Source organism: Martes martes (assembly GCF_963455335.1).
Source record: "Martes martes genome assembly, chromosome: 9".
Classification (NCBI taxonomy): Eukaryota; Metazoa; Chordata; class Mammalia; order Carnivora; family Mustelidae; genus Martes; species Martes martes.
The window spans coordinates 25,262,049-25,274,423 of record NC_137896.1 but is presented as its reverse complement, the minus strand read 5'-3'; the positions used below and the strand labels follow the sequence as shown (position 1 = coordinate 25,274,423).

General features: G+C 43.3%; 1 protein-coding gene across 2 annotated transcripts in view; it reads left to right on the top strand.

Moving 5' to 3' along the window:
* Window positions 1–12,152, top strand: part of KIF3B (kinesin family member 3B) — a 43,124-nt gene extending 30,972 nt beyond the window's left edge. For both annotated transcript variants that reach the window (XM_080812838.1, XM_080812839.1), the window contains exons 6-9: window positions 4,975–5,088; window positions 5,676–5,781; window positions 7,715–7,893; window positions 8,781–12,152. In XM_080812838.1, coding sequence (XP_080668964.1) covers window positions 4,975–5,088; window positions 5,676–5,781; window positions 7,715–7,893; window positions 8,781–8,877 — 496 coding nt within the window. In that variant the 3' untranslated portion in view covers window positions 8,878–12,152. The remainder of the gene's footprint in view (window positions 1–4,974; window positions 5,089–5,675; window positions 5,782–7,714; window positions 7,894–8,780) is intronic.
* The last annotated feature ends 223 nt before the right edge of the window (window positions 12,153–12,375 follow it).

Sequence of the window (12,375 nt, the reverse complement as noted above, 5' to 3'; positions counted from 1 at the left end):
GAGTGGCAGGCAGAGGGAGGAAGAAGCAGGCTCCCTTCTTAACAAGGAGCTCAATGTAGGACTTGATCTCAGGACCCTGGAATCATGACCTGAGCTGAAGGTAGACACTTAACCAACAAGCCACCCAGGCACCACTACCACAATCTGATTTTAAACATTTTTGTGTTTCCCCGCCCCCCTCAAAGAAACCCTGTACCAGTTAGCAGTCATTCCATATTACCCCCCCCCCTTCAGCCCTAAGTACCTGCTAGTCTTACTTTCTGTCTTTACAAATTTGTCTATTCTGGACATTTCATATAAATGGAATCATATAACATGTGGCCTTCTGTGACTGGTTTCTTTCACTTAACATGATGCTTCCAAGGATCCTCCATGTTGTAACATGTAAGGACTTCATTCTTTTTTATGGCTGAATGATACTGGATTTTATGGATAAACCACATATTTAATTCATTTATCATTTGATGGACATTTAGGTTGTTTCCAGTCTTTGGCTATTATCAATAATGTCGCTGTGAACCTTCATGTACAGGTTTTTAAATGGATGTGTTTTCATTTCTCTGGGATAAATACCTAGGAGTGGAATTGCTTAGGTCATATGGTAACTCGGTGTTTAAGTTTTGGAGGAATTGCCAAAATGTTTTCCAGAATGGCTGGATCATTTTACATTTCCACCACCAATTTTTCCACATCCTGTTGACACTTGTAACTGTCTGTCCTTTTTATTATAACCTTCCTAAATACCCATTAGGTGAAGTAGTATCTCATTGTGGTTTTGCTTTGCATTTCTCTAATGACTAATGATGGAATGTCTTTTCATGTGCTCTTTGACCATTTGTATATCTCCTTTGGAGAAATGTCTGTTCAAATCCTCTGCCCATTTAAAAATTGGGTAATTTATTGGGTCTTTTTATTATTGAGTTGTAGTCGTTCTTTGTATGTTCTGGAGACAAGTCTTTTATCAGATACATGATTTGCAGATATTTTCTCAAATTCTGTGGGTTGTCTTTTCACCTTCTTCATGATATTTTGTTTGCAGCACAAAAGCTTTTAATTCTGAAATAGTCCAATTTATCTATATTTTCTTTTGTTGCTTAAACTTTTGGTATTGTATCTAAATTTTCCTGTTCCGGATATTACCTATCAATTTATGATGGAATAATGTGGCCATTGGTGGCTGGCTTTTTTCACTTAGTGTAATATAGTGTTTTCAAGGGTCATACTTGTTATAGCACATATCAATATTTCATTCTTTTTTTTTTTTTTACAGATTTTTTTAAATTTATTTGACAGAGAGAGATAGATCACAAGTAGGCAGGTGGGGGCTGGGGAGCAGGCTCCCTGCTGAGCAGAGAGCCAGATGCAGGGCCTGATCCCAGGACCCTGGGATCATGACCTGAGCTGAAGGCAGAGGCTTAACCCACTGAGCCACCCAGGTGCCTCAATATTTCATTCTTTTTTTGTGGTTGAATAATATTGTATTATATGAATATACCACATATTATGTATCCATTCATCAGTTGATGGACCTTTGGGTTATTTCTGTTAGCTATTATGAATAATACTGCTATGAACATTTGTGTACAAGTTTTATTTTATTTTATTTTTTAAGATTTTATTTGTTTGTTTGACAGAGAGACACGGCGAGAGAGGAAACATAAGCAAGGAGAGTGGGAAAGGGAGAAGTAGGCTTCCTGCTGAGTAGGTAGCCCAATGCAGGGCTTGATTCCAGGACCCTGGGATCATGACCTGAGCTGAAGGGAGATGCTTAACAACTGAGCCACTCAGGCACCCCCGTGTACAAGTTTTATTGTGGACTTCCGTTTTCAGTTCTCTTAGGTTATCTTAGAGTCTTAAACTTTGAGGTCTTACATTTAGGTCTGTGATCCATTTTGAGTTAACTTTTGTATATAGTTTGAAGTACAGTTCCAAGTGCATTCTTTTGCATGTGGATATCCAGTTGTCCCAGCACCATTTGTTGAAAGGGACTTCTCTCATTGTCTGTGCACCCTTGTTGATTATAAATGGAAGGGTTTATTTCTGAACTCTCAATATTGTTCCATTGATCTGTTTGTTGTTATGCCAATACCACACTGTCTTGACTACTCTAGCTGTGTAATAAGTTTTGAAATGAGGAAGTATGAGTGCTCCAATTTTGTTGTTCCTTTTCAAGATTGTTTTTGGCTATTTGGGGTTTCTTACATTTCCATATACATTTTAAGGTCAGCTTGTCAATCTCTGTGAAAAAGCCAGCTGGGATTTTGATAGGGACTGTGTTGCATCTATAGATCCAATTGGAGAGTACTGTCATCTCAACAGTTAAGTGTTTTTTTTTTTTTTTTTAAGATTTTATTTATTTATTTGACAGACAGATCACAAGTAGGCAGAGAGGCAGGCAGAGAGAGAAGGGAGGAAGCAGGCTCCCTGCTGAGCAGAGAGCCCGATGTGGGGCTCGATCCCAGGACGCTGGGATCATGACCTGAGCCGAAGGCAGCGGCTTTAACCCACTGAGCCACCCAGGCGCCCCCAGTTAAGTGTTTTGATCCATGAGCATGGGATGGGATGTCTCTTTATTTTTTTAGATCTTCTCTAATTTCTGTCAAGAATGTTTTGTAGTTTTCAATAGACAAGTCTTTGCACTTCTTTTGTTAAATATATACCTAAGTGTTTCTTTGCAATTGTATATGGGATTGTTTTTCTTAGTTTTATTTTCAGAATATTTATTGCTAGTGTATAGAATCGCAATTGATTTTTGTATACACAATGATATGTTTCCACCTAACAAAATTAGTGTTGTTTCTTACTATTATCTCATACCTTGCCCATATTCGGATTTTATGGGTTTGTTCATATTAATATCTATATGAAGACCACATAATTGCATTTAGTTATTATTTCTCTTCAGCTTATTTTAATCTGGAGCAGTCCCTTTTCCTTTTAAAAACTTCTTTTGCAGTTGACTTATTGAAAAGCGAGGTCAGCCTCTTGAAGTGTCTCACAGTGTGGATTTAACTGAAAGGTTTAATTGAAAGCTAGTTCCAAAGCACTGGTTCTCAACCTTGGCTGCACACTGAAATCATAGGAGGAGTTTTAAAAAGGCCCCACCCCAAAGATTTTGACTTAATTAGTCCTCCAACTTTAGCAGGCACCAGATCATCTGAAGGGTTTGTTAAGTGCAGATTACTGGGTCCCAAACCCAGAGAGTCTGATTCAGTTCATCGGGCATGGAGCCTGAGAATTTGCCTTTCTAGAAGATTCCAGTTGTTGCTCCTGTTGGTTCTGTGAACACACTTTGAGAACCATTGGTCTCTCATGAGGTCTGGGCAAGATATTTTTCAGAACTCTGTAAGTGGTATTAACGTGCAGCCTGGCTTAAGAACCACTGAGTTAACAGTTTCAACCAACAATAATTTGTCTGAAATTATTATTTCATTAGGGGTTACATAATACTGTTTTTCTCTATCAGTCCTTCCACAATATTTGCTGAAATTTTGCTTTTTTTTTTTTTTTTTTTAAGATTTTATTTATTTGACAGAGACAGACACAGTGAGAGAAGAAACGCAAGCAGGGGGAGTAGGAGAGGGAGAAGCAAGCTTCCTGCTGAGCAGGGAGCCCAATGCTTGCTCGATCCCAGGACCCTGGATTCATGACCTGAGCCGAAGGCAGATGTTTTAACAACTGAGCCACCTAGGCGCCCCTTCTTTTCTTTTTTTTAAAGTAATTTCTATACCCAGTGTGAGGTTTGAACTCACAAACCTGAGATCAAGAGTCACATGCTCTGCAGACTGAGCCAGCCAGGTACCTCTAGCTAGAATTTTTCTTCAAAGAACTCTTCAGAGGGATTCTTTTAATGATCAAGTTTTAAATTTGGAAGGAGCCTTTATAATTAAATGTATCCTCTTTCTAGGTATGTACACCTAGGAAAAAAACCAGAACAAAATATGCCAAAATATTAATAATAGCTATCTCTGGATAGTGAAACTGTATGTAGTTGTATTTTTCACATTTCTTGCTGTATAAATAGGACTTTTAAAATCAGAAAAAAGCAAATATATGTCATAAAAATAATTTCTTAAATGTTTCAAATAAAATAAGTAGAAAATTTCATCTCTCTGAAATATTTTTCCCCTAGGGAAACCATTTTCATGGCTTTAGGTCTTATTTATATTTTTTGAATAAACAGTGAGTCAGCCTCTTTCTCATAGTCAGTACCCTACACGTCACTGGTGTTTGTTGTGTGTCTTTCCCACTTTAACACCCCTTTGGCATTGTTCTGTCCTGAGGTTTTGAAAGCGTGAATGCAGAGATGTGGGACAGCTGTCACCATGGAGAGACACAACCCAGTGGGTTCCAGTTTCATTGTTCGCTGTGTTCCCCAGCACTTCTCAGGCTGAGACTCTTCTCGGGAATGGTCCTTTATTCTCAGTGGTCTAAGGGGACTGAAATCCACTCAGTCTTGTCTTTTGTCCTGGCGACTAGCGTAGGAAGTTTTCTAGCTTGGCCAACAATCCATGGGAATGGAAGAAGACCGTTTCACTTCTAATCTCTTTTCAGCATTTTGGAAGTTAACGCACTGGGTTGGGGGGTACCAGTGGCCCCCTAAGAGACACTTCAGTTAGTGCATGTGCACTCTGGTATACGCCAGGCATGGCCACTTTTCTTCAGTTCATTCTCCTCCTCAAGCTGCTCCTCCTTGGGCAGAAGTGACCTCCCTAGAGTCTTGGGGCAGCCCACTGTCAGCACCTGTCATATCCAAGAGGGCCACACCATTACCTCTCTGTCTCAGGCAGGGACTAAGCATCATTCCTGTCCGTACCCCAGCTCTCTGCCCAATGGCCGGCCTGCAGGGCCTGCCCAGGAAGTATTTGTGGAGTGGCTTGACTCTTATCTAATGACTCCCACATGTGGGATAGCCAGTACTCCTGCTGTCTTCTTTGTCCACCTGTGTTCATTCATGATTGTGTGCTCTTACAGGCATCTTATTATAGAAAACTTCATCCCTCTGGAAGAAAAAAGTAAAATTATGAATAGATCCTTCTTCGACGAAGAGGAAGATCATTGGAAATTACATCCTATAACCAGACTGGAGTAAGTCACTATTCATTTTAAGGTGGGGAAGAGGGAGAAAATATGGATAAGCTGGACTTGGCCCAAGGGGTATGGTAGGATGGTGCTGTTAGGAATTGGGGGACTATCACAGTGAATTCATGTCCTTTCCCAAGTTCCTGCATTTGGGCTTCCTCAGCTGTCATGGGAAGCATGGTAGGCCAAAGGGGGCAGTACCTGGGTAGGCGTCATATTGTATGGCTGTCTGATGCAGTGTTGATTTCCAGTCTACGTCTGGTTCTTGCCAGAATAGTGGAAAACGGTCTGCCAAGGATGTGGGGGTGGGGAACACTGACAGCTATGTCTTGTGCCTGCCATCTAAGAACTGGGTGATTACAGCAATCCCTTCCAGCTTAAGAGATGCATGATGTCCATATTTGAATCAGAACGTGACTCAAAATATAAGCAGTTCCTGGCCCATTCACATGGTAGCCCTTAGTCCCGGGAGTTACTAGGTTCAGGTCTATTTAGATAGGCTCAGTGTCTTCTGAGAGCTGGTTCCACAGGACTGTCCTGGGACTGTGGAACACACTCCAGCCAGGGCTTTAACCACTGCAGTCCATTTCCAGGAATCAGCAGATGATGAAGCGGCCAGTCTCAGCTGTGGGATATAAGAGACCGTTGAGCCAACACGCAAGAATGTCCATGATGATTCGTCCAGAGGCCCGATATCGGGTGAGAAGATTGTCCTTGTGTTTCTCTCCTATCTCTTTTCAAGGAGTTTAGGTATATGTAAAGCCTCAGGCACTATTCTGCAAAGTCAGAGTGTGTGTCCTGATTCTTTCCAGAGGTTCCTGAGGACATTTATATTAACATAATAATTATAATTGATAATAAACATACTAAGTAAAAAACAAATAAAAAGAACAAATAATTATGAATAAGAAGGCAAAGTAGAATGAAATTTAGAAAATTAGCCTACAGAAGGAGGAGAGTACAAACATACTGTCAGTAATGGCCAAGAAACATCATCACCGCAAAGCCTGAAAATGGCTCCGTGCAAAGGCTGGAGGGAATGCAGATGTGCAATGATGGGAGATGGAGATGAGTTATAGAACCTTCAGTACTTCCGTTTAACGGGATATGGGTCAGTCAGGTAGTTATTTCAAGTGACATAATTGAGGACTGTTTAAATGACCCAAACATATTTTGCAATAATCCCACTGTATGAACTGCTATGCATAAGCACTCGCTGTATGCCGGGCATGTACTCAGCGCTTGATGGCTTTCTCTAATTGAACGCTCCCACCTCCTCTCTGCCGCAGGTCCCATGGCTTAGTAGGTAGCTGGTAAGTGGATGGACCAGGAGACACAACGTATTGTTAAGTTATAAAACAACTGGTACTGAAAGTTTACGTATGAATTAAATACATGAACTGGTTATCTCTGGTTCATGGAAGTGCACTCAATTTAATATGCCTTCTTTTTGCTTATCTGTATTTTATATCAGCAGGGAGCCTGTATCATTGATATCAAGATACAAGCCTGTATCTTGAAAATTTCAAATTGTTTTTGAGTCTCCCTGGGCCGCCAGAGCAAAACAGATTGGGATTAATTAGTTGCTCAGGTGCTGTTCTTCCTGTTGCTGAGTTATTTAAAATAAAGGAAACAAAAGCAAAAAAGCTACATTAGGTGGGGTTTTCTGTAGTGGAAGGTGAATAATGTATCTGTGTCCTCAGAAGCATTTTCCTAGCAGTTTCAGAGGGTGCATCTCTTGCCCATTATTTCAGGTCTCAAAACTAGAACATGATTTCAAAGCCTTCAAATCAGAACGTGTGGGTTTCCAGGGGGCTAACCTGATACAAAGGTAGAATTTAAAGCAGCGGCTTTCAGATGTTTTTAGCAACGGACACATTTCATTAAAAGAAAATTTAAGCAATGTCTCGGTATATAAAATTGATTGATGGAGCCACTCCATCTCCCCACCTTCTCCCCGCAGTGGCCCTCCTGCCCCCTCTGGAGTTCTGGGGCTTGAACTCTACTGTGTAGGAGGAGCTGAAGGACGAGATGTGTACCGTGGGTGTTCTTCCCTCTACACACTCATTTCAGCATGTAGGACCCAGGGAAAGGCCCGCTACAGGCTATCAGGTGAAGGAATCCAGCCACAAGGCCAGTTATGAGGCAGGGCAGGGTATGATAAAAGATAAAATGTGGTTACAAGACACACACTGCCACACACCTTCCACATATGTACTCCCTGCCTGCCTCCTTCCCTCAGCAACCAAAAGGTTCATCAGAGCCGCTGTGGGTGGTGAGGTTATCAGTGATTACCTTCTTCTTCTTTATACCTTTTTGTATTTTCACATTGTCTGCAGCAAATGGGTCCTACTTATTGTTTTTCCCTGCTTATTCCCCTTAGGGTATAATATATGTTCATTGTTTAAAAAAACATTTTTTTTAAGGAAATAGAGGAAAGCCCAGAGAAGAAGATAAAAATATCTGTGTCCTCACCAGGAAAAAAGTTATAAATCTGTGTCATTACAGGCTCTTGGTAGGCTCCCAGTAGCAAGACATGTGCAGTTCTGTCTTTCGGAGGGGGGCAAGATTGCTTGTAGGCTCTGTGTCTGATTGGAGGCTGGCCTCACTGGTTATGGCTGTGCTTCTGCAGGCAGAGAACATCGTGCTGTTAGAGCTGGACATGCCCAGCCGAACCACCAGAGACTACGAGGGCCCCGCCATCGCTCCCAAAGTCCAGGCTGCACTGGATGCAGCCCTGCAGGACGAAGATGAGATACAGGTGGATGCATCGTCCTTTGAAAGCACGACAAATAAGAAGTCCAAGGCCAGGTGAGTGGCTTTTGATGACCTGTGGTTAAACAGAACATGCTCGAACAAGGACAAACAAAGGTAGAGGTTTATCATGGAATGCTTTACAGAACACACCAGAAAATGCTGCCATATTACTCCTGGGTTTGTTCATTTATTCCACAAATATTTATGGCCCAGTCAAGTGTTGTGAACACCATAATGGCTAAGGAACTTGTGTTCCCATGAACTAGGGGACAGTTCTTTGGTCCCTGCCAGGTACTAGGCAGTTGTCAGTCCTTTGACAGAATGACCTTACTGTTTTCTGCAAAAACTTACAAGATAAATGTTATCATTAATTCCACTTATAAAATCTATAAAATAAGAAGACTGAGTCTTAGAGAATTTGAGAAAGTAGCCAAGTTCAAGGAAGTAAGTACAGAGCCAGGGTTCAAACCTAGGTGTGTCTGAATCCACAGCCCAGGCTCTGAGCCTCACTGCTGAATTTACCTCATTTAAACGACCCGTGAAATAACCAAGTACTTAATTTGGTGCTCAATTAGAAGTTCTGTCTTATTAAATTTTGGATTAGAGGCTTAAGGACAACAAATGGGTGAAAACCAAAAATGGAAGAAATTCTGCCTGCAAACTGTATTTTTTACCGGAAAAGACAATCAAGATCTGGTGTAAATGGAAAAACAGTTGCCAAGAAGCAGGTCCCTTCCCTGAGGTGTCACACCTCGGTTGGCCGGTCACATTGGCCATGCACAGAGGGTCAGGCTGTGCCAGTCTGGTGGTTTTACGGTGGAAAGTGTACTGGCGTTCAGGCCATTGAGGAAAGGCTAAGGCTACTTGGTGAGAAAGGAGTCTGATCTGTGTCAGGGACAGAGACGGGACGTGACATGTAAACATGTGCTTGACTTTTGCAGGCCTAAAAGCGGAAGGAAGTCGGGATCCTCCTCCTCTTCCTCAGGAACCCCTGCATCTCAGCTTTATCCACAGTCTCGAGGACTGGTTCCCAAGTAAAGCCAGTTCCTCCTCTCCCAGGGTGTAAATAGCATTTGCCTTCTGAGAGAAGAGACGAGCAAAAACCTGCAGAGAGGACTTCAAGCCCAAACTCAGAACTGTGCCCCTGGGGAGAAGCGATGGCCTCTTTGCAGATTAACCATCGTAATCTGGTTGAAACGTGCCGGCACTCACCTGGCACGCAGCGACTCTGGGAAATGTCCTTTAATTAGCATCTCAGAAATGCATGGGTAAGGTAAAGTGTGATAGTCGAAGTGGAAAGCAAGGGAATGACCACTGACCTTGCTTCCCTTCTCCCTTGCCTTCTCCTCTCCCTTCCCCCGTCCTCCCCCCCCACTCCCCTCTCCTTTTCTAGCCTGTTCTTTGTGCTGGGCTCCTTTCTTGTTGAACAACAGGGCTGAATCAGGAGTCACCTGAGCAGGACCAAGTCTTTGGAGCCTCAGGATAAAATGACAGTGAGGTTGAAAAGTAAAAGCCCTAGAACTTGAATAGGTGCTTGTTCCTGTAGGTAGAATGAGAATTCTCATTTGGATCCAAGCCCCCGATAGGCTTGATGGGCCTTTGGGATCTGCTGAATAAGGAAATGTTTCCCAAGCATGTTGGAAGCAATAGAAACAACATTCCCTTTGCCTCCTTGGAGAGTTTTAGGGAAACAGCTTCTTTAAAACCTTAAAACCATGACCATCCTTGTCTAAGACGTAAATCTGTAAGCTGATGCCATGTCCATACACTGTGTCACTTTACTCTTCATTTGTCACCATCTTTCCCCTTGCACACATCCTCTGAGCATCCCTGCCTCAGCCCATCCTCTGCCCGCACAGCTGCTCAGCCATGGGCCTGTTTTATGGGAAGAGGAAGGTTGGGAGAATGAGACATACAGTGGCACTTTTGAATTCCCCATTTTGTTCCCTGTCTGCAAAAGGGTGACGAGGCAGCGCAGACACAGAGATGTGGGACTCGGGGCCGTGGGAGAGGACGATAGAATGGATGGGAATGAAGGCGTCCTGCCTGCCTTCCGCAGGACCCTCACCTGAGGCCAGAACTGCGGCTTGCTGCCGGCAGAGGCGAAGGTGGTGGCCCGGAGTGGCCGTGCAACTGAGTAGGCTCAGAGGAGAGAGTTAGAAATTCCCGTTGACATAGACTAGTTTTGTTTGTAAGTTTTAGTTCTTCGTATTATTGAAATTCAAAGCTTCATTTTATGTTGGTCCTTAGGTGAATGTTACTCATTTTCCCCCCAAGAGAAGCTCAGAAGTATGCGTGCGTGTGCAAGCACAGTGGTGCCTGTGTTCTTCGAGTGTGTCCATGTGTGTCTGTAAGAGAGAGACCAAGGACTTGCCCAGTTTTAGAAATACACTAATGTGCAGTTATTGCCTTTGTCTATATTGAAGGCCCACTGAATGACTAATCCAGGCGGGAAGTGTTCCTATGTGAGTGTCTGAGTCCACGAGCCAAGCCTGAGGGGACAATAGGAGTCCCCAGGTCTGCCACCCTGGTGCACCTTGCTGGCACGGTGCCCCAGGAAGATGGCGACTCAGGTGGGCCTTGAGTTATATTTTAACTCAGCTGCTGAGTTCCCAAAGCACATTTCTGGATCGGAACCCGTGGGAAAGAGGAGGTACCAAGTGCAATGTCTTAGCATTCTACAAATGGAGATCTGGCATCTGGCCCCTTATCTCCTTTTTAGTTACTGTTCTTTCTGAAACCTGGGGCCCTTTGCAGCAATTCCCAGAGCATAATGGAGCCTTTCCTCATCTTCCTTGGGATCAGACCCTGCTTCTTATTTATTAAGAATTTACCTGTTTGAGTGGGAACCAAATGATGAGGTGAGTAGTCTGAGATGCTTATCTGCCAGCTACACCTGTTTCTTGCACCACATTCCCTCAAAGCTAGTCCAAATCCCATAGGCTGGAAATATTCACCTAGCACATCTGAGAACTGAACACTGTAGATAACGCTGTACCTTAATACCAATGTCTCGAGGTGGCTGTTCTGAGCAAGGGTGGTTGAGTGACCGTGGAACTTTTCTAAGAGGGCGAAAGAAGAAAGCCAAGTGGGCAGGCAGGATTATTAAAACAAACTTGCCTTACGCACAGCTGTGTTCGTCTGGCAGTCTGTGAGCCCAGGTAGAACAGCTGTGAGGAGGTGGAGCTGTCCCTCCCCCAAGCAGTCTCTGGTGCTTTTCTTCTCTCAAAATGGATCCGATAAATATTTGAGTAGAGCAGACAGGAGCATGTCTCACTGCTACCAGAAAGCTACTGCTTTGGGCTCTGAATTGAGCCAAACACATAGAGGACCGACCTGGTTTTCATGTCTATAGTCATGCTAGAATGTTCCAAGCCGTCTGAGGGTCTTCATGCAGGAGCAGCTAGTGAAGTCTGGAAGCCAGTCTGAACAGGATCTAAGAAGATCATCTGGGAGAAGGAGTTTGAGACTGTGTGCGACCCTCATCAAGCCCCTTTTCGCTCTGATCAGTAAGAATGTATCTGGCTTCCTGTTTGAAAGTCACATGTCTCCCAGATCCCTGGATTCAGAACCCAAGGACACAAATCATAGGCATGAAGCACTTTCTTAAGACTCTGACCTAACATTGGATTGTTCCCCGTCGAATGCCTGCATGCTGCTTGAATTGTACCACCCGCACCTCCATGACCAAGGGCGTCAGAGTTCTGCAGTTCAGGCCCGGGCCACTCTCTGCTTTTCCTGTCTGACTCTTGTAAGTCCTCCCTCACTGAATGTAGAATTGTTGCCAAGTTCTTGAGAAGCGTCGACTCCCCGCTAACATGGGATATCAGTTCTGCCTCACATTTCTGTATAGTCCAGGCTCATCGCGAACAACACCTTGGGCCATCTCAGCACCATCAGTGGATGAAAATGGGGCTATTAATAAGCCCTGAAAGCCATAATCAAAATGCTCAGAGGGAACTGGATAAGGACAGTGGGCCTGGCTGTTGTCTACTGAACATGGTTTTGTCCAGTACTATTTGGCAATCTGCCCCCTCTCTCCCCGCCCTTGTTTTCTTGAATGAAATGCTTTTGAGGTTGTTTATGAAGGGAGTGATCCTGGGGCAGGCAAGGGGCAGCGGGCTTTATGGCTCTTTGGAGTTACTGTTGATCTTGACCTTCTCTTTGGCTACCTTTAGACAAAGAATATGCCAATACTTGGGGCTCTAAGTTTTACAGTTGATATTTATTTGTATCATCTCTTTGTCTAGGAATGTAAAAGTGATTCTAAACTAAGATGTGTAATAAAAATCAATCAGATTTATTGTACCTACAAAAAGGTGTCCTCATAAATGACTAATGCTTTTGAAAATGACATGCTCATGGCCGACACACTGCCACTCTCTTTAAACATTTAAACTTCCAGGGAAAGGAGGGGGGGAATAGAAAATGAAGACTGAGTTGGAAGGCTGGCATTAAAAAAGAAAAAAAAAAAAAAGATAGCAACAAGGTAAAGGGACATAAAATGAAGAAAAAGTGACAAATAAGTGCTTCTCA